Here is a 21,693-nt window from a genome sequence, read left to right on the forward strand (position 1 = left end):
CCGGACTTGGCATTGGAAACAATGGTGGCTGGTGGCTGGAGCAGTGGCGCGAGGGCTGGGGGGCAGGGGCGACCCAGGGAGATTCGCTTCTCCGGCCTAGCGCCGCGGAGCCTGGCGGCGGGCGGCAGCGGTGACACCCCCAGAACCCGCAGGTGTTGATTTAGGGCTCGGAACAGGCGGGCCTTCGACCCACATCCTGCGGCACCCGCGGCCCCGGCCGGCCGATCCGGCGCCGGGTTTTCTCCCCGCCCGCATCTAGAGGCCGCGCCGGAGCCTCCGGCCAAGGGACCGGAGCCCGGGGTGCTCAGGCCCTGCGGGGGTCCCCGCCCCCCCTCCAGTCTTTTCGCCGCCGACCGCACGGGTCCCCTCTGCTGCGGGCGGGCGTCTCTGCCGGAGAGACCCACAGCGCCTGCTCCCTCGGGCCTCGGAGCCGCCAGCTCGCCGGGCCAGCCTCCCAGGGAAGCCAACGCTTCGCTGGCCGGGTAGACCTTCGCGGCGGGCTCCGGCTCCACCTTCAGGTCCGGGCTCCAGCGGCGCCTGCTCAGCGAGGCCTCGCCGCCCCTCGCCGCCCGAGTTAGCCACCTCTGCCCCTCATCACCCTGACCTAACGCGCGGCGGGGCACTGGCTGCATCTCCGGTGTCTCTCGTGTCTGTTTAGGGTCAGTCTCTGGAATGTCATGGGGCAGGGGCCGTGCTTTGCTGGCGCGGTGCAGGTGTCCCGGCGAGCGGGAGGCACACAGTCAGCCCGCACGTCTGCTGAGTGACTCGACGCGGCTCACGGCGCGGCGAGCTGCGCGGCCGCCGGCACTTCTGGAAGGGGCGGGGCTTCCCCCGGCCCCGCCCCCAACTCGCCCCGGAGCTGGCAGGAGGCGGAACGGCGCCCCTCCCTCCGGCCCCGCTGGCTCTCCCTGCGGCCGCCGCGAAAACCCGGAACGGCGGAGCGGCGCCTCCCAGGCAGCCCTCGGAGGCCGCGCTGGGCATGCTCAGTCGGCAGGGCCGCCTCATCCCTCGGAGTAGGAAGCTCGGGCGCTCGGGCTGCGAGGAGCCGCGGCGGGGGGAAGATGGAGCCCTTCACCAACGGTGAGTGGGCGGCCGGGGGGCCGGGGCCCGGGCTCTCGCGGGCTCGGGGGGTCGTGGGCAGGAGTGAGGCGCGGCGCCGGGCTGCAGTCGCCCCCACCGCGGGTTTCCCACGAGCGCTGAGGTCGACGGGAGGGGGCCGGGAGGAGGCGGCTCGCGGGTCGCGCGCCGGCCGGTGCGGGGTCGGGGCGGGCGCAAAGGTCTGCGCCGCCGGCGGCCGGGACCCGGCGCTCCGGCGAGGGGGAACCGCAAAGTTTGGGCCGCTGTGCGTAGAGAGGGCAACGCGAAAGTTGGCAGCCGGGGTCTGCCCCCGGAGGAGGCGCTGTCGGCCCGGGCTCTCAGGCTGGAAGGGTTCACCGCGACCAAACCCAACTTCTGTGGGGCACCGGGAGCTGTCCCTCTGTCCTTCAGCGAGTTGCCGGCGTGACTTTTCATTATAGGGCGCGGTGGGCGTGGGAGGCTTGGCAGGTTAATTTAGTGGAAGGAAGGGAAACTTCAGGAAAGGCCGGCTCAGTCCTGCCCGGTGCGCAGAGGTGTCTCCCGCATTGCCACCCTGCTTTCTGTGAAGTATCCAGAGTCCGTCAGGGTGGTGCCACAGTGTGACATAAGGCGAGAGTCCAGGCAGGAGCCTGCACCCTACAGCGTCAGAGTGCCTTCTCCAGTCCTAAGGTTGGGGTCTTTTCTCCCCACTTAGCATATGCTCCTCTAGATGGGACTGTTTGCAAATTGTCACGTTTGGAAGGACAATGGAAAAATCCCAGTGAAGAGAACAAAAATAAGGAGCAGTGCTTCAACTTTCATGTAGGAAATTGGATTTGTGATCTTTTCCGAGCTATCTTCCACATTTCAGAGTCGATGCTGGGGACAGTCTGGCAGTGCATCATTTTAGTTAATGTATTAATCACTTCCTTTCACTGGCTCCCGATAATAATGGTTTTTCCGTCGAAGACTCGTGAAATATCCAGGGTCCGTCAGGGTGATACCACAGTGTGACATGAGGCGAGAGTCCAGGCAGGAGCCTTTTACCGAGGTGAAATCTTCCCACCTTAGCTATAACAGTGGCCTTTGTGTGGACCAGAAGTGCCCGAGTCACAACATAGGGGTGAGATGTCTTGCCATTTTGGGGCGCTGAGTGTAAGGATTCCCTTTTAGGATAGTAAGTAAGGGAAACTGTCAGTAAGGGAGACTACACACTAAAACGAGGGGTGTTCACGCTCTGTTTGACATGTGTTTTCTGGCGGTCAGTTGGGTACTTCAGGTAGAGTATGGCATTAAGAGGGGCCAATGTCCATCCCTGTGTGGGTAGGTTAGTTGCCACCCAGGAGACAGAGAGACGTTGTCCATCATATCCAAACCCCAGCTATACTTCGTTTTATGCTGCACATCATTGCTGCAAAGTATTTATTATAATCTCCCTGCTCCTAATTCAGAACATTTTGTACTGCAGCCATCTTTTGGTCTGTACTGTTTAATTAGACTTACTGATGACAACTTTAATTCTGAATTTTCCTTTCTCATATAGGTTCTATTTGTAATTGCTGCGGCTCTAAGAATAGTCTGGTAAAGTTACTCAAAGAATTTAGGAAGATTCGCGCTGAAGAACTATAAAGACCACCTAGTGTAAAATATGTTTAGTACAAGTCATTACATTCTTGCAAGTGAATATTCCAAGGCTTGTTCTTTGTTCTAGGTAGAATGCTTGGAGCTTCTATGTCTGAAGGATTCTGAATGTGAAATTTTACCTAAAAAAAAAAAAAAAAAGTCTCTATGACAAGGCTGACTCACCCACCCCACTTGGTCAAGATTAGTGATAGCTGATTTGCTGAACCTTTTCCTACTGAATTAAAGTACCTTCTCAAGTCTTAAAATTGTAGTCTTTTCTCCTCTCCTTGAATGTGCTTCTCTAGATGTGAGTATGTATTTGCAAATTGTTACATTTGGGAGGACAATGAAAAAAATCCCAGGGAAGAGAACGAAAAAAGGAGCAATGCTTCAACTTTCTTTTTCTTTTTCTTTTTTTTTGAGTTGGAGTCTCACTCTGTCGCCCAGACTGGAGTGCAGTGGCCACTCCCAGGCACCGCAGCCTCAACCTGCTGGGCTCCGGCGATCCTTCCGCCTCAGCCTTCCAAGTAGCTGGAATTACAGGCACGCGCTACCACGCCCGGCTAATTTTTTGATTTATTGTAGAGATGAAGTCTCGCCAAGTGGCTCAGGCAGGTCGCGAACCCACGGGCTCAGGCAATCCACTCACCTTCAGCTCTCATGTAGGAAATTGCATTTCTGATCCTTTCCTAGCTATTTTTCACATTTCAGAGTCTATGCTGGAGACAATTTGGCAATGCATTGTTTTAATTAATGTATTAATTACTCCTTGGAGCCTTATCTAGAATCCTTTAACAAGGAAAATAGAAGCTAAAGCATCTAAAGTCAACAAGAAATTAGATGCTAGCAATCTGAGGTACTCGTCAGGTTTAAGGTGAACTTGGTATTTATTTCAGAACTTTTGAAGGATTGCTATAGAATTTTCTAGTGTTTTCAAACATGACATGATGTAGTCATGTTTATCTTTATACTTCATCCTTTTAAGTACAAAAAGTATGCACGCATAACACTCCCGTAAGTCTGGGTGTTCTTGTACAGATTATTGCATTATTGATAGAATGTATGATTGCAGGATTTATTAAGCTTGGTATTGGGTTTTGTTACACATTCATCCTCTTTTAATAAAACCTTTTCCACTTACACTTTCTCATATATTCCTGTATATGGAGAGAGAGACAGAGGTGTGAGCTTAACAATTTCAATAATCCAGGACCGCATATCTTTCAGTTAAAAACTTGTCAGTACTTTTACCTCTGATCTATAAATTTGTAAAGGAAATGAATTTAGTTTCTGTCTTGTCATTCTAGCCTTTAATATTCATCTATTCCAGTAGGAGTTTCTTTTTTTTTTTTGAGTTGGAGTCTCACTCTGTCACCCAGACTGGAGTGCAGTGGCAGCTCCTGGCCACCGCAACCTCGACTTACTGGGCTCCAGTGATCCTTCCGCCTCAGCCTTCCAAGTAGCTGGAACTACAGGCGCGCGCTACCACACCCAGCTAATTTTTGATTATTATAGAGATGAGGTCTCGCCAAGTTGCCCAGGCGGGTCTCGAACCCGTGGGCTCAGGCAATCCACTCACCTCAGACTCCCAAGGCGCAGGATTACAGGCTGAGCCACCAAGCCTGGCTTCCTGTAGGAGTTTCTGTAGTTTCCCTGTCCTCTGTCAAAAGTTGCTGCTACTGGTATGACCCATTTTTCTTGGGCCTTGCTCTCTGCATGTTGATAAAGGGTTTATTTGATGAATATCTGATGTTAGCCTCTTAAGGTATCATACTGCTGCAGTCCACTTAAAATGCCTCCAGAAAGGGTTTACAGAGATGGACCTGTAAGGAATTCCCATTTATTCAAAACATGTTTTTGGCCTTGCCTTTGGGAGGGACTGCTGCATATGTTGAGTCTGGCTTTGGATCTTTGGGTGGTGGCTTTTCTATGATGAGAGAGATGTGCTGGCCCGGTACTGAAGATTGGTTTGGCTGTAACTATTGTGTCCTGTTAGGCAGGTGGAGGGAAACTCTTAGTAAGTAGTTGGTTTATGTATTACAAAAACAAAATTGATGACAATTATTTAGGTTTTTGATGGAGGCGCTAGAATAAGGCAAATCATTATTTGATGTTTGTCTAGCTTTGTTCTCATTTGCATGCATGATGAAACATTTCAGAATAACTTAAATTCATGTTAAGAAATGCAAATGCTAAGCCCACCCTCAGAATCTGACTGAGGAAGTCTGAGGTCAGACCTAGAAGTCTGTGACTTCATTTTGAGAATATTAGAAGTGCTTATTGGAAGGGAGACACTGGGAAGTTTATTAGGTGAGCAAATTCAGGATTTGGAAACATTGATAAGGAATATCAATATGTTTCCTGGGAATATATAGATATAGTTATATATATATAATTTTATATAATATATGTACATATTTCTAGTTTGTAGTATGATTTGGAGCAAATCTAGAGATAGGAAAAACATTGGTGTTTTTGAAATCCCAGGACAGAAAACAATTTAAACAGTTTGTTTTTTATTTTATATGAACGCAGCTCCCATGAATCACTGTGTTGCCATAGCCTGGTGCATAATTAAACAAGGGGGACTTTCCTGTCTCACAAAATTATTTTTGTTTTTGTTTTCAGATTGGTATCCAGTTAAAAGTATTTTTCAACTTGTAAAATGGAAAGTCTGGGAAACAAGTTGGGTATTTGTGGTTTGTAAGACAGTATCAAATTGTGTTTCCATCTTTTTAATCTTACAAATAACAATTGTTCTATAGGTTTGCATATCTTTCAAAAAGACTTTTTAGCACCATTTCTAAAAAATGTGAACTAACTACATTTTGTTTATACATTTGTGTTTTTCTTTTGTTCTATGATAAATTACCACACTGAGAGAAAACTCAAGAAACGGAAGCTGATAATTTCTCTGTAGTGAAATATAAATGGAATTCTGTTTTTATCCTTTAGTCTTAAGTTTTTTTATTTCAGTTGGAAATGAGACTATATAGAAAACAAGTATTAGCATCATTAACAGTCGATGGCTGAGGCTGTAGCAGAAATCCATCTAGTTTGTAACTGGAAATTAATGGTAGAAAAGTACTTTGCTGTTACTTATCAATTTCCAAAAAAAAAGAGTATCTTGATACAAGATTTAAAAATAGAGAGCATATTTTGGAAACTAATATAACCAATGACTAACATTTATCTGTTGGTGATGCAGGCTGAAAAATATGTCACTAGAAAGATTGGTTATAAGGAAATTATGTAGACAGTAAGTGAGGTGTGATCTCCTGCTCAGTAATTCAGTCATATACCACCTTTTGAATGCCCACTTACAAGTAGATTTTTCTGCTAGGCACAGTTACATTAAAAAAAAAAAATCTTTAAACCTGTCATCAGAAAATGCATACCTAAGTAAGAGAAATGAATGGAAGAATCTATTTTTGTTTTCATGCTAATATTAAAAAAATAGAAACACAGAAGAAATAAAAAAGCAGCAAAGCTTTATCCAAGATGATTTCCTAATTATGACGGAAATTTGCAGAATTGTCTTTATCACCTGTTCATAATGTGTAACAGTAAGCTCACATGTAAGCTCACATTTCTGTTTATTTAGTGTAATACTAAATAACCTATTCCTACTAGGAAATAGCAGCATTGACCCTTTCTGTGAAAACATTAGGAAATAGAGATATGGAAGAAGTTAGCCAAGATTATACCAGAAGTTGGGATGGAACTAGATTAGACTTGTGATTCTTGGCTGTTGAGGTGAGGAGGTCAGTATAACCATGTTCTGTTAATTAGTTATCTCATGTCTTGAAAACTGTAAGCTATTGGTTGAGCTGATACCACTAGGCTTTCTAGAATATCATTGGAGCAACCAGAAAGACACATTCTTTTTTTTTTTTTAATTCTATTATGCACCTTTTCTGAGTATTCATAAGAAACCAGAACTGGGAATGGAGGGAAGTTTTGGTGGTGGTACAGCCCCTTTTTTATCTAACAACTCCTATGTCCATGGAATGGAGGACAAGATTCTCTTGTATCGTAATCTATGGTTATAATCATTGTAGGAGGGCCTGTAGGTTTTTGTTTTTGTTTTTTAATGAATTTGGGTCTCTCTCTGTTGCCCAGGCTGGAGTGCATTGACACGACCATGGCTCACTGTAGTCTTGAACTTCCAGACTTAAGCAGTCCTCCCTCCTCAGCCTCCCAAGTAGGACTACACCCATGTGTCACCACACTTGGCTAATTTAAAAAAATTTTGTAGACATGGGGTGTTGCTATGTTGCCCACACTGATTTTAAAATCCTGGCCTCAAGTGATCCTCCTACTTGGCTTCCCAAAGCTCTAGGATTACAGGCATGAACCATTGCACCTGGCCATGAACTTTGAATCTTACAAAGATCTCTAGGTAATATTGGAATTTAAGAGGAGAATCAGTGATAAAGGGGAAAGGAGTGTGAAGATTCAAAGGTAAAGAAGAGCTCATAGGGATCGATTTTCAAAATGGTCATACCTTGAACCTTGCAAGTCTTTGGCTCAGAAATGAACCTAGGTTGGAGAGCAGGACACTGTTGTATGGAGTTGAAGATAGAGTCAGGTTTGGAAGGGAGGAAGTAGGTAGAGGAGGAAGAGGGAAGGTAGGTGGGTTTTAAAGAAATTAAAGGGTGAGGGAATGAAAGAGTAGGACTGGCATTTGGAGTCCCTGGCAGAAGATAGAAAATATTTGCCAGGAATGTAATCATATTATCTCTTCTCTTTACAGTCAGAAAAGTCACAGTCACTTGTAAGTTAGGACTGTTCACTTTCCTGAATGTTTTAGATTTCAACAACAACAACAAAAAATAAAAAAAGGACTTTAGAGCCACCTGTCTTTTGGGACCACCATGGTAAAGGTTATTTACTGTTCTTTATTGTCTTTCTTCACTTTTCTGCTGGTGCTTTATGGCTGAACAATGAACCAATTATTTTTTTTTAATTAAATGCCTAGCATCAAATGAGGAGGAAACCAGGTCATTTTCCAAATAAAGAAAAGTCAGGCTTCCGAGGGAGTTGCAAAAAACAATGGAGTATCAAGTTCAATTGTAGGAGACTCTTTGAAGTTCTTTTCCTCCTAGTGTATATTGCTTAACGAAGGTCCTCCTGGGCATTCCACATATTTGAAGAATGTAGTCATGGAAACAAAACTTGAGTTAATTTTCTGAACTTATGTAGATTGGGAGGGTCCAGAGTCTTCTCCAGCCTCGGGTACTGTTGACCAAGCTCTGGGATGCTCTGGAATGAAGGGAATTTGCAGAGGAAGCTTCTTCAACTGAGGGGACAGGAGAATGGGGGTGCGTTGAGGAAAGGAGGTACCCTGTGGGTTGAGCGGTGTCATTTGTGTCATAGAGGAAATTTCTGGTAGGAAAAGAGGCTCGGGCCATGGTATTTTTCACAGCTGAATCACTACTTTGTAAGATTTAAAACAGTTGTTAGACTACTCATTGCTGAAACAGCATTACATCATTCCAAGATCTTCTTTAGAGGAAAGATGCATAGGGATTAGTCAGAATAAATGAGAGCTAAATGTTCAAAAGATCTTTCTTTAAGTTGGTATTCATAGTGTGATTTGAAAATAGAAATAGCATAATTCTCATCTATTTTCTTCTTGTCCTGTAATTGTTGGAAGGGCCTCAATGGTTAAGTAAGGGTATCTGCTGTCGCTCTTGAGTTTTGGTGGGAGGAACTAGTGTGCCCAGTGTGCCCAGATTTATCAAGATCAGATGCAGAAATTTGGGCTGACCCACCCTGATACTTAGTAACAGTATTTTCTCTGGAAGCTAAGTGCCTCAACCCTTGGGGCCGCTGGCTTTGGCCTTTTAGTATATAGACTGGGTAGTTAGATTAAGAAGGCAACTCAGGTTGAACATAGAGTATTGGGTGCAAATGGGAATAAGAAATATATTTTTCTTTAAAGCAGTGGCCTCACTTCTGTCTGCATCAGTGAAGGCTATTGAGAGGTGTGGTAATTTTCCAGCTGGAGGGAAGTACACAGAAAAATAATTGAATGTAGAAAGGTGGGTCTAGTTCCACCTGGGGATTAGATAATATAGCGTGTTGAGTTAGATACAAATAAACACCTGTTCACTAAAGCATGGCTAGCTTTGTTCAATTCTGGTTGTTAATTGCAGTTGAGTTCATAGTTCTATTTTAATTGATTACCAATTTGGGAAAAACTACTGAGATGAAGACTTGAAGAATTCAAGCATAGAAGCTTTTCTTGGCACTTAATTGAATGATAGTGACTATTAGTAGGAAAAAAGTAGTCTCAATCCCATCCTTCTGAGTAATCATCACTGATTTTGAATCCAGTTAATAATAAGCTAACTGACCTTCAGCCAGTTGTAAATTGATGTCAGAGTTATTGCTATAGGGATTTAAGACTGTCATACACCTTGTGTTTTATCATTCTGAGATGTCAAATGGAAACGTATTTCAGAGAATTATCAGCAAAATAATTTTTGGTTCAAATTCCTCTGAGATCAGGTCTAGCAGACTTACCAATTGAAGTATTTTTAATAAAGTATTTTTAAAATTACAAGCTTTTTGTATACACTGAAGAGTTCTTATAAATTTCCTTTGCATATCTCATTCAGTGATATGCATTTTCTATTAAATAACTCACAGATATTCATTATACCTAATGTCATTTTTTCATTTTAAATAAGGAATTATGATAGGTTACGATATACTCTCTTTTAAAACTATTGTATATCCAGTTGGTGGAATTAAAAATAAACCTTTTACCTCTAGACCTTGTAAATATATTTACAGCTATACAGATTTGCCTGATTAATGAGCAAAAATATTTAGGTATCATTACAATTTCAGCTAACTTTTTACGGCTAAATCTGAGAGGGGCTCTGAGGTTTGTTAAGGACTGTGGGGCCTATATTATGAGGACGATTTAAGAGGCCCTTTACAAGATAAAGATTGTTGATTGGATTGGGGGACAAGTTTGATAAAATATAAACAAAGTAAATAATTTAGCTAATGAAAAGGAGAAAAACCTTGAGAATTAGAGCTAAAATGATTTGATTTTTCTGTCAATAAGGTTATTGGCTATCTTTTAAGTATATAAAAGGCATATCCTTATGTGGAATTTAATCATTGTCATATGATAAATACAAGGATAAAGCATCCAGATGCCGTCAACATTCACTACTCTACTGTTTGTGTTTTTTAGTTCATGGAATTTGATGTTGTACTAGATGACTCGGTGCTTTTTAGGTGTTGTCTAGACAGAATTTGAATTGTAGTATTTCCTCTGTGATATTGATAACATTTTCCCCCCTGTAGCATTGACAGTGATTTTGAATGTGTAGTTGTTCAGTAGAACTCAATGATTATTATTAGAACTTTGTGTATTACTGTAAATTTTTAATTTTCTCTTAGTTCTTTATTCCATAGCAATCAGAGGAAAATAAATACAGAAATATATATAGAGAGTGAACTTATTGTACAAAAACTTTTTTTTTTTTTTTGAGTTGGAATTTTACTCTGTTGCCCAGACTGGAGTGCAGGCAACTCCCGGCCACCACAGCCTCAACCTGCTGGGCTCCAGCAATCCTTCCGCCTCAGCCTTCCAAGTAGCTGGAACTACAGGTGCGCGCTACCACGCCTGGCTAATTTTTGATTTATTTTAGAGATGAGGTCTCGCCAAGTTGCCCAGGCAGGTCTCGAACCTGCAGGCTCAGGCAATCCACTCACCTCAGCCTCCCAAAGGCGCAGGATTACAGGCTGAGCCACCGAGCCCAGCTCAAAAAACATTTTTTAAGAGATGAATGCTTTAGGCTTAATTCTGTTTTATTGAAACCAGAAAATAATGGGGGTTTAAATATACTTTATTTTTCTTCTTTTTAAAAATTACTCATTTTGTTTTGTTTTTGAAGTCTTACTTTAACACCATGCTAATAATTTGTTCTTCATCTCTTATTGTTATCACCTAGCCTAGAAGTGTAACAAACCACACTTAAATTACTTCTCCAGGTCTCCTTGCTCCAGTCTTCTGTGTGTGTGTGTGTGTGTGTGTGTGTGTGTGTGTGCGTGCGTGTGCGCGCGCGGCCGGGGTGGGGAGGTTCTTGGGAGTTGGGGATCAGGGAAGAAATCTAGAGTACCCATTTTAATCCAGTTCTTTTTGGATACTGTTTTAAACTGCTTCAGCTAACAGGTATTTTTAACTTGTTTTGTTTTTTAATTTGTGTTTTTTAAAAGATAATTTTTTAAAAGATATCCTTTCAAATAAATACATTAAACACATTAAAATATGCCTTTACTATATGTTAATTTGTTCTGAGCTTTGTTCTTAAAATATGGAGTATATTTATGAAGGCAGCATGGTTTCTGCCCTTGAGGAACTTAAAAATTCCAGTAGCATTACTTTTTTAGAAAGGTTATTTATATGAACATACATGAACATACCAACTAATGTCCTCTCTTCTAGAACTGTCAGTCTTCAATAATTACAGGTCCCATTTTACACCTCTTCCCTCCAATGCATTTGGTTTTGTACTTCTTCGTTTTGGAGATCTATCTATGAATCTTCCTTATTTTAAGAGTATCGTGTAGCTAGCGTAACAGTGAAGAGCAGTTCAGACTGCGGCATTCAAATCCTGGCCCTTCACTCACTAGTTCTTTGATTCTTACTCCTAGGATATTATCAGGATGTTTTAATACCTTTAGTTAAAAAGTAAAATGTGTACTCAAAACTTTTTTTTATTAGCAGTGGTCTAGGAAACTTGATAGTTTGGGCATATTCTAGCCATAGGGAGACTTTGAAAAGTTGGGAACAAATGGCATTTTTGGATCTTAATTTTTTACTATAAAGACTCGTGCCCAGTATAAGAGGATTCTTTCCATTTCATATTTATTAACAATTACAAATTTGCAATACTTTCAGGGAAGTGTTCATTCTACAGAGTAGGGGAACTCTTCATTCTACAGCCAATTTAATTATGGCCCAGGAATGCTTTCATGGTTCCTTCAAGCAAATGTAGTATGCAACACCTCATTATTCATGCCAGTAGAACTTGTTTCAGTCTTTGAGCAGGTATTAAATGTATTTTGTCTGGTAGGTAGAATTGAGATAGCTGTGAGTTTAAGATCAGAAGAGATAGTGTTAACATGAAGATATAGAAGAAGGGTACTTCAGTAACAAGGCTGGTGTTTCGTAGGCATCAGGAATGCAACAAACATGTCTGTAATATACTGTATGTTTAAGATTATACCTGTTTTGTTATACTTCCTCACAGGAAGCTTAATAACAATCTAGTTTAACTAAAGGATTTGTATTTCTGTTGATGACTGCGACACCCTTATTATGATTTTTTGCTAAATGAATGTAATTTATCAGCAGCTTTTGACTCTGAGAATCTATTATGAATTATGGCAACTTACTTCCCTACCATGTCTGGGTCTGGTTTTTTTTTTTTTCCCTTTCCTCACAAAAATAGTAACTTGAACTTCTGAAAACACATAAGCAATTGCTATTCACCAAACAGCAAGGTGAAGTTTGTAAGGAATAGTATATTTCTTGAAGCATTTGGTGGTTGTGTGGGTAGACTGCCTGGAACAGAGTGGAGGCATTCTTGACCTTGGGCCACAGTTGTTCCTGGGAATCCTCCGAATAAAGAGATTATATTTTCCTACAGGAACAAATTATTAGAGTCTACATTTCTGCCTGAGGATTCTCAAAGAAGCATCAATGGTATGTTATAAAAGAGGAGGCACCACTTGCTTAGAACTACATTTTGGATTCTATATAAAAAATACACACACTTGTTCATTCCAGTAAACAATTACATACAGAGAAAAGTGCAATTCTTTTGTATTTGCTAGTATGATTGGCATCTAAACCTGGTGTTCCACTCATATTAGATTCTCAATAAATGTTATCTTAGACTAATACTACTTCAAACAACTCCAAAACAAACACACAACAATTTCATTTTGTTAGTACTTTTGAGAGTTTGGTCTGTCTGTCTGTCCTTCCTTCCCTTCACCTTTTCCTTTTTCTACCAACTTCTCTATAGCAAATAGAGTAATTTCAAATTACTTTCTTATTATGGTTCATTCAGCTTTCCTTTTTATTTACTGAGTACTCGCTGTAGTTCCGATCCTATGCTCTGTACAGGGAAGACAGTGCTAAGTATGACACCATCCCCGTGTTTGAGGAGAAAGAAGGTGATATAGGGGGAAGTGGTCTCTTATTCTGAGACGTTTCCAAAATCAGAATTAAAGTGTGACCCAGCATTTCTCTCCTTTCTTCTTTTGTCTTCCGTACTTATTTATTGCTGCTGTGCATTTGTAATCTTAATGATACTGTTCAATTTATCTTTCTACAATGCTGCAGGGTCTTCTGGTTGACCTGGACAGGGGCACTTTGCCCTTCATAAGAGAGCCACAAAAGCAATTCCCAAGCCTATTACACTGAACTTTTTTTATTTGTTTTAAAAAACTTTTTTTAAGGATGTGGGGTACAATTTAGGATTAGGTATACAAGTGGTCATCATACAGGTAAAGTTTGGCCCTCCCTTTGGTCCCCACTTTGCCTGGTTTGAGATCAGGTATCCTTATTGAACACTAAACTTTTAAAAAGTTATCCCATAGAGTTGGTAAGAAGGCATGACTTGGTCACACACAGGCTTTCATATGGCCTTTTGGGGAGAGGAAGGAGGCGAAGCTATGTCATGTCATGGGTATTAGTTATGCAAAGCCACTGAAAAGCGGTATTGTATTAGTTGACATAACAAAATAACTAGTGTTATGTGTTAGTTGCAGTTTGAGCTGGGGCACGAAAGCATGAATTTTAGCCCTGACACTAGCCAAGCAGTAAATATGTGAATATTTCTGTACTTATGTTAATCAAAGGATAAAAAATCAAACATTTTGAGAGAACAATCCTAAACAATTCCTTAGTGGCCATGTAGCATAACTTACAGTGTGTGATACTGTGAAGACATTGATTTATTACTCCTTCCCCATTCAGAAGATCTCCATTTTTCTCTCCCCCACCCCTTACATAGTATATATATATATATATATAATATATATATATATATATATTTTTTTTTTTTTTTTTTTTTTGAGTTGGAGTCTCACTCTGTCTCCCAGACTGGAGTGCAGTGGCCGCTCCTGGCCACCGCAGCTTCAACCTGCTGGGCTCCGGCGATCCTTCCGCCTCAGCCTTCCGAGTAGCTGGAACTACAGGCGTGTGCTACCACGCCCGGCTGATTTTTTGATTTACTGTAGAGATGAGGTCTCGCTGCCCAGGCGGGTCTCGAACCCGCAGGCTCAGGCAATCCACTCACCTCAGCTTCCCAAAGGCGTGGGATTACAGGCTGAGCCACCGAGCCCGGCTTACATAGTATATTTATGGAGTGTTTATTTGGGAACAGAGTATAGGGAGTGCATTAGTCTGCTCTACCAGACAAAAAATACAGAGCATGTGGTTTAAACAACAGAACGTATTTTCCCATAGTCCGGAGGCTAGTAGTCCAAGATCAAGGTGCCAGCATTTCTGATGAGGGCTTTCTTCCTTGCTGGGAGAAGGGCACCTTCTTGCTGTGTCCTCGACATGGCCTTTTCTCTGTTCAGGTGTGGAGAGAGCTTTGTTGTTTTGTCCCCTTTTGGTGGGACACAAATCCTATTGGATTAGGACTCTACATGTATGACCTCAGTTAGCCTTAATTACTCCTTCAAAGCCTTATCTCCAAATAAAACCACATTGGGGGTTAGGGCTTCCATAAGTGAGTTTTGGGGGAACACGACTCTGCATAACAGGAACCTTCACTTTGGACAGTTTGTTTCTGGAAGCCTCAGGATAAACAAGATTGTTTTTCCACAGGGATAAGTGTTTGTAGTTTACGTTCCTGACTGAGGATGTTCAAAGAAGTATACCTGGTTAAGTTCAACTATTTTTTTCTCGATACAGGCACCTGAATGATCCAAAACCTCATGTCCCATTTCTGTCCAGCACTGGAGTGATCCAGACCTTCTATATTTATTTTCTCCACTTTGTGTAATTTACTGTATATGCTTTTTTAAACAGTATACTGAGACTTGTGTGTTTGAATCAAGATGTCTGGAGACTTTGGGAGTTTTTTTTTTTTTTCCTTTTTATCTTTGAAGGCAGAATTATGCTGTTCATACTTCTTGGTGTCAGGACCTCTTTTACACTCTTAAAAATTACTGAAGTCTCCTGAGAACTTTTCTTTGTGTGAGTTATGTCTCTAAAAACTTATTGGGTAGAAATTAACCCTGAGAACATTTTTTAAAGTATTAATTTATTTAATAACAATAAAACACTGTTTACATATTGACATAAATAACATTTTTAATGAAAGATAACTTTTTTCCAAAACAAAGCAAAAGAAGCTAGTAAGAGACATTATTTTACATTTTTGCACATCTCCTAATGTCTGACTTTATAGAAGAAAACTGATTTTCAGATTTGCTTTTGTGTTCAGTCTGTTGTACTGGCTTGCTCATGTTGGGTAGCCAATGGAAAACTGTACACTAATGAGAGGATGGGAGTGAAAACAACAGATAATATCTTATTAGGAAAACAGTCTTCACTTTGAAGACTTCCTGAGAGGATATTTCCCAGCATACCCATACCACACTCTGAGAACTGTTAAACTAAACATTTATCCCTGCTTTCTTCAGGCACCGGAGAGGACTGCATTAGGAGTCCATGGCAGGCAGAAAGTGGAGCTGTTGGGATGGGACAGCAAGTTTCTTAAGATAGATTTAGGTAACAGAAGGGGGAAGTGCTCTGGCCAGGCATATCTGACAGGCTACATATCAAATGCCTTGGTTATTTGAGTATTCTGCAGTCATTTAGATCAGCCCTGGTTGATGGTTCTAAAGTAGAGAGACACAATTTTGTTTGTTTGTTTTAACTGCTTAGTTATCTTAAAAAATGATTTTTAAATCCCTGTTTTCTGTTTGTTTCTGAGAGGTGTTCAACAAGCTGTCCACTTTCCAACATGCCAGCCCTTAACACATATGTAATAGAGATATATCATTTAACTTCTCGGCCCTTTAGTGATTTCTTAGACTTATCTTAATTTTAACAAATTAAGGACTGACTTTGCTAAGTTCAATTATTTATTTATTTTTCTACTTGTCTTGATTTATGGACCCAGGGATCCAGGATGATACAAAACTCATTTGTTCCATACCTGCCTTGCCTTAGAATGATCTAGACTTTAAGGAGGACTAGAATCAGCCCTCTTTTTTCTGGACTTTTTGGGGTCATGAATGACTGGGATTGCTCTATTTTTCCAAGCTTTGCCCTGAGCCTAACCAAGTCAGCTGGGACCAGCCTGTGGGGTTTGATTTTACCTAGACAGATGGTTAATCTATCATTAGGTAGCTATAATATAATTTTCAAGTGGTTGGTAGTGGGGAATGGAGGGTACTTCCAGTGAGCTACACATGGATTTTTATCTAGGTGTTCTCCATACATACCAGGTTTTATAAAAGAAAGCATGACCGTTATATTCCTGATTGGCATATTGTTAGTTTTAAATTCTAGTAAGGTATATAGAGAGAGACAGGTCTAATCACAAAATGGTTAGAGATCTTTATCCCATCCTTGTCTTAGAGCAATTTAGTAGAGGAGTTTGATTAGCACCTGAGACTTACTTAAATCTGAACTACTAATTGTTTTTTCAGTAACAACTGCTACCTCCACCCTACCTCCCTCCACAAGTCTCCACACAGACATATGAGGCCTTTTAAAGTCCAGTCTATCCCATAGAATACAAAGTTGGAAAAGGACATTCACTCCCTGAATGTTGGCTTCCCTTATATGAAACATAATATGTAGCCAAATAGTATGTTACTGTATATAGAAATGTGTAGTTCTCTCATTTCCAGTATCTTCATGTGTCTCTTTGCTGTGGCATCAAAGTTTTCTTTTTTTCATTTGTATTTTGGTATTTTGTTTTTTAAGTAAAATATTAATTTCTAAGAAGCAATCTAGATCTATGTCTTAGTTATGTAAGCTATTTCATGTTTTATTTTTTATTCGAGATGTGTTGACAGAGGTTAGTATAAAAAATGCTTATGTGTCATAATGCAAAAGTTATTTCTGATTCTGAACCTGTAACAATTTCTAACCAGTCAATTTATGTTTGCTTTTTTTATACTGCTTTGAGTTGCTGGGTTTTTAAAAATTGTTTTTATAGTGCTTAATTTATGTTTGTTTTTATCCTTGAGGTTAAGGAATGCTCACCAGATAATTAAAAATATCTGTTAAGCCTTTGACTACTGTGTACATTGCAGAATAAATAAAATTGTTGCTGATGTATATCCTGTATTAACCTGTCCTCAGCAGAGTTGTCAGTGGCTTTCAGGCTCTCTGTAGATGTTAGTCGTGTTATGGCATGAGAAAATAGAGATAATTGAAACCATAAAGTTCCAAGCTTAAGTTATTAATAACAGTACTAAAACTGTCTTCCTTTCCTCTCCTTTCACAATAAGCCTTATGGAAAACTGTGATCAAGTGTAAACATGGACATCTGAAATACACATGTAAGTTCAGCTGATGGAGTTAGTGTTCTATAAAAGTAGGTGGTATACTAACCCATTCATTCAGAATACCTTGAAATCCTTATTCACAGTGGAAAATTAGCACTTCACTCATTAGGTCCGCATAATAAATGTCAGAAATACTTTTACACAGAAAACCTTGTGTGGCCCCTTTGTGTGAGCAGACTAAAAGTAGCTGTGGAACAAAGACCTGGAATCAGGTATGTGAGTATGCAATACTTGTTCAAATGAATACACCTCTCCAATTGGCCTTTGTGTAATTAAAATCAGAGTACTGAAGACTTGTATATTCAATTCTTAGTATTATATTTTTTAAACTTAAAATCAAAGGGTAACTCTTACAAACCATCCCTCTCTCCATACCCATTTCTTGGTGACCACTGCTTTGCTTTCTGTCATTATAAATAAGTTTGAATTTTCTATAATTTTGTGTAAATTAATTATATAGATTTTATATAAATGGAACTATGCAGTGCTCTTTTTTGGCCTGGCTTCTTTGACTTAGCATAATGGTTTATTTTTAAGAAGTTGCTGCATAATATTCTATTGTATAAGTTTACCATAATTTATCTAGTCACTGCGTGATGGACATTTGTTTCCAGGTTGGGATTATTATAAATAAAGCTGCTGTGAGCAGTCTAGTACAAGTCTTTGTGTGGACATTTGTTTTTATTTCTCTGGGGTAAATACCTAGGAGTCAATTGGTTGGGTTATCTGGTAGCTGTATTTTTTAACTTTGTAAGAAACTGCCAAACTATCTTCCAAACTGGTTGTATCATTGCACATTTCCATCAGCAGCATATGAGAGAGCTTATTTATCTGACATGGTTAAGCTTTTTAATTTTAGCTAATCCAGTAGGTGTATAGTGATATCTCAGTGTGGTTTTAATTTGTATTTCTCTGATGAATAATGATGTTGAATATATTTGTATGTGTGGATATTTTTCACCTTCTCTTATGAAATGACTGTTCAAATCTTTTGCCCATTCTTTTAAATTGGATTAATCTTTTGCCCATTCTATTACATTGGATTATTTGTCATCTTATTGAGTGGTAAGAATACTTCATATATTTGGATACATATTTATATAAAGATAGACGCAGCCAGGCTCGGTGGCTCAGCCTGTAATTCTGCGCCTTTGGGAGGCTGAGGTGAGTGGATTGCCTGACCCCGCGGGTTCGAGACCCACCTGGGCAGCGAGACCTCATCTCTACAATAAATCAAAAAATCAGCCGGGCGTGGTAGCACATGCCTGTAATTCCGGCTACTTGGAAGGCTGAGGCGGAAGGATCGCCGGAGCCCAGCAGGTCAAGGCTGCTGTGGCCGGGAGTGGCCACTGCACTCCAGTCTGGGCGACAGAGTGAGACTCCAACTCAAAAAAATAAAAAAAAAAAGATAGACGCATACGATATGTTACACAAATATATATAGTATTTCTCTCTCTAACACTAAAGGCGTTGCTTCATCGTTTTCTAGTTGGCATAGTTTTCTATTAAGAAATCCATCATCATTTGCGTTGTCATCCTACATATGTAATATGTTGGGGTTTTTTTCCTAGCTGGCTCTGAGTTTTTCTTTACTTTTGCTTTGTAGCAGTTTGATTATTTATGTCTTGGTTTGGTTTTCTGTGATTTATTCTTTATTGTATCATTGAGCTTCTTTAATCTGTAAATGTCTGTCTTTTGCCAAATTTATGAAGTTTGGGACTATTGTTTCTTCAGGTAACTTTTCAGCCCCAATATTTTTCTCCTGCCATTGTAGGTCTCCAGCTGCATATGTTTTAGTCCCTTGAATATTGTCCTATAGGTCCCTGAGACACTGCTCATTTTTTCTTCAATCTTCCTTTTATCTGTGTTCTTCAAATCAAATAATTTCTGGGTATTTTTAAGTTCAGTTACTTTTCTTATCATCACCATTCTGCTCTTGAGACTGCTCAGTGAATTTTTTACTTCAGAGTTTTTTTTCAGTAAAATTTTTTTTTGTAGTTTCTATTTCTCTGCTGATAATTTTTACTTTCTCATTTATTTCAATATGCTCTTTTCATCATGGCGCATAACTATAATAACAGTTTTAAAGTATATGATAATTCCATCATCTGTTTATTGTCTTTTTCACCGAACATTGTTTACATTTTCTTGGTCCTTTGTATGTCCAAGAGTTTTGGATTGTATCCTGGACAATGTGAATGTTATAATGTATAGACTTTTTTATTTTCTGAGGTTGTTGATCTTTTTGTTTTAGCAGGTAGTCACTCTGCTCAGGTTCAGATCCTGAGTTCTATTTCACCATCTGTGGACAGTAGTTCCAAAGTTAATTCAGTTTTTCTAGTCTTTGCATGGTGGGCAGAACAATGGTCCCCAAAGATGTCCATGTCCTCATCCCTAGAGCTTGGACATATTTCAGGTTACATGGTAAAGAGGAATTAAGATTGTAGCTAGAGTTAAGGTTGCTATCAGTTGATCTGAAAATAAAGAGATTATCCTGAACTATCTATGTGGGCCCAATGTAATCATAAGGGTCCTTAAAACTGGAGGAGGAGGGTAGAAAAGTCAATATCAAAGAGACAAGTGTGAAAAAGACACAACTGGCCATTGCTGGCTTTGGGGATGAAAGAGGGGCCAATGCTAAGGAATGCAGTTTCTAGAAGCTGGAAAAGACAAGAAATGGATTCTCCTCAGAGCTTCCAGAAGGAGTATAATACTGTTGATACCTTGATCTTAGCCTATTGAGACCCATTTTGGACTTCTGACCTCCAGAATTGTGAGATAATTGTGTTGTTTTAGCTACCAAGTTTTAGTAACTTGTTACAGCAGCAGTAGAAATGAATACACTTAGCCATTTGGTTTTTGGTCTGTTCTGTACATATTCTCTCCTCCCTCTGGCATTCCTTCTACACTGTGTAGCCTGCAGGAACTACTAAGACTTCTCTGGATAGAAATCTGGAAGTCACTGGAATTTTAGCTATTGGCATTGCCACACCACTCTGTGCCTGAAGCCTGCCCTTAAGGAAAAGTGGAGAAAAGAACAAAATTAAAGCAGAAACTTACCACATGTGGATTGATTCAGCAAGTTTTGACTCCATAATCCACCATAAAGTGAAGTGGAAATGTGAACATCTGTGAAATAATCTAAGAGCAAAATTTGTTTAGACTGTTTTTCCCCCAGTCTTTTGGGGTTGTCTCAGACTTAATTCATCAACAGTTTTAGTTGTTTGCCTTTATTTTTTCCTAAGGTTACAGCTAATTGTCTGAAAATTACATTCTTCATTGTTTTGTTTACTTAGTAGCTATACTAAGTATAACTAGAAACGTTAACCTTGGTTAAGCCCCCAACTCCAACTCTACTGGAGTGTTGGAGAGGAGCCAACCAGCCATGAATGTTGGGCATGCTGTGAGTACCAATTGCATTTGTTTTCTATTGCTACTATAACAAATTATCACAAACTTCAACAAGCAATACAACACTAATATGTTATCTTACAGTTCTGTAGGTTAGAAGCTTGAATGGGTCTCACTGAGCTAAAATCAAGTTGGCAGGGCTGTGTGTTCTTTCAGTAGGCCCTGGGTTGGATCCATTTCTTCTACTTTTTCACTTTCTAGAGGTCACCCACATTCCTTGGTTTCTGGCCCTGTTCTTTCATCTTCAAAGCTACCAAGGGCAAGTTAACTCCTTTTTCGTTACTTCATTCTGATCTCTTCTTCTGCCTTTTAAAGATCTCTGTGATTTCATTGGGCTCTCCTGGATAATTTCACCCATCTCAAGGTCCTTTAACCAGGTCCCTAGGGATTAGGACATGACATTTTTTTGCCTGGGGATTGGGGAGGGGTATTATTCTGTTTATCTTATCAATCTTATTTATAGAGGGTATGGAGAGTAGTGATTAATATGGTGAGCTGGTGAAATAGATGAGTGGCTACTGTATGTAGAAGTAATGTTGTTGTATTCCTGAACAGTTTCTATAAGATTGATTGTGTTTTTCTGAAATTTCTAATTAACTTGCCATTTATTTAATTATCTCTGTATTTTGTTGTGGTGTTCTGTGGGTAGAATTGAGGAAGAGATGAGAGTGAGATTATTTTGACATGGCTCATGATATGCCAAAATTTGATCTTTGGTCAATTTATACAAATAGCCATGTCATTATGTTTATCTAATTTTATAATTTGCTGGAATCATCTTTATTTTAACTTTTGATGAAGTTTATTTATATTAGACAGAATTATTTTTCTTGACAACTTTTAAAGATACTTCAGTACATATTGTTTTAATATGGTTCTAATTTTATATTTTAAAAATCTGATTTAGTTAAAAGCCACAGTTCTGCAGCACATTCTCTATATCTGAACAAAATTGAGTATTTAGGAATTTTCTGAACCTGAGAGGATCTAAAATTTTTGATCATGAGAATACCTTGTTTCTTACAA

At 40.0% G+C, this 21,693-nt stretch overlaps 1 protein-coding gene across 2 annotated transcripts in view; it reads left to right on the plus strand.

The window, feature by feature from the left end:
- Positions 1–890: 890 nt before the first annotated feature.
- The window catches only part of LNPEP (leucyl and cystinyl aminopeptidase), an 84,790-nt gene continuing 63,987 nt past the window's right edge, over positions 891–21,693 (plus strand). The window contains exon 1 of one of the 2 annotated variants that reach the window (XM_008055047.2): positions 891–1,080. In XM_008055047.2, coding sequence (XP_008053238.1) covers positions 1,062–1,080 — 19 coding nt within the window. In that variant the 5' untranslated portion in view covers positions 891–1,061. Of the gene's footprint in view, positions 1,081–20,596; positions 20,927–21,693 lie in introns of those variants that run through there. The other variant, XM_008055048.1, reaches the window with a different exon arrangement.

The sequence above is a fragment of the Carlito syrichta genome, unplaced genomic scaffold (assembly GCF_000164805.1).
Source record: "Carlito syrichta isolate Samal-C Ts95f unplaced genomic scaffold, Tarsius_syrichta-2.0.1 Scaffold301643, whole genome shotgun sequence".
NCBI classification, from domain to species: domain Eukaryota; kingdom Metazoa; phylum Chordata; class Mammalia; order Primates; family Tarsiidae; genus Carlito; species Carlito syrichta.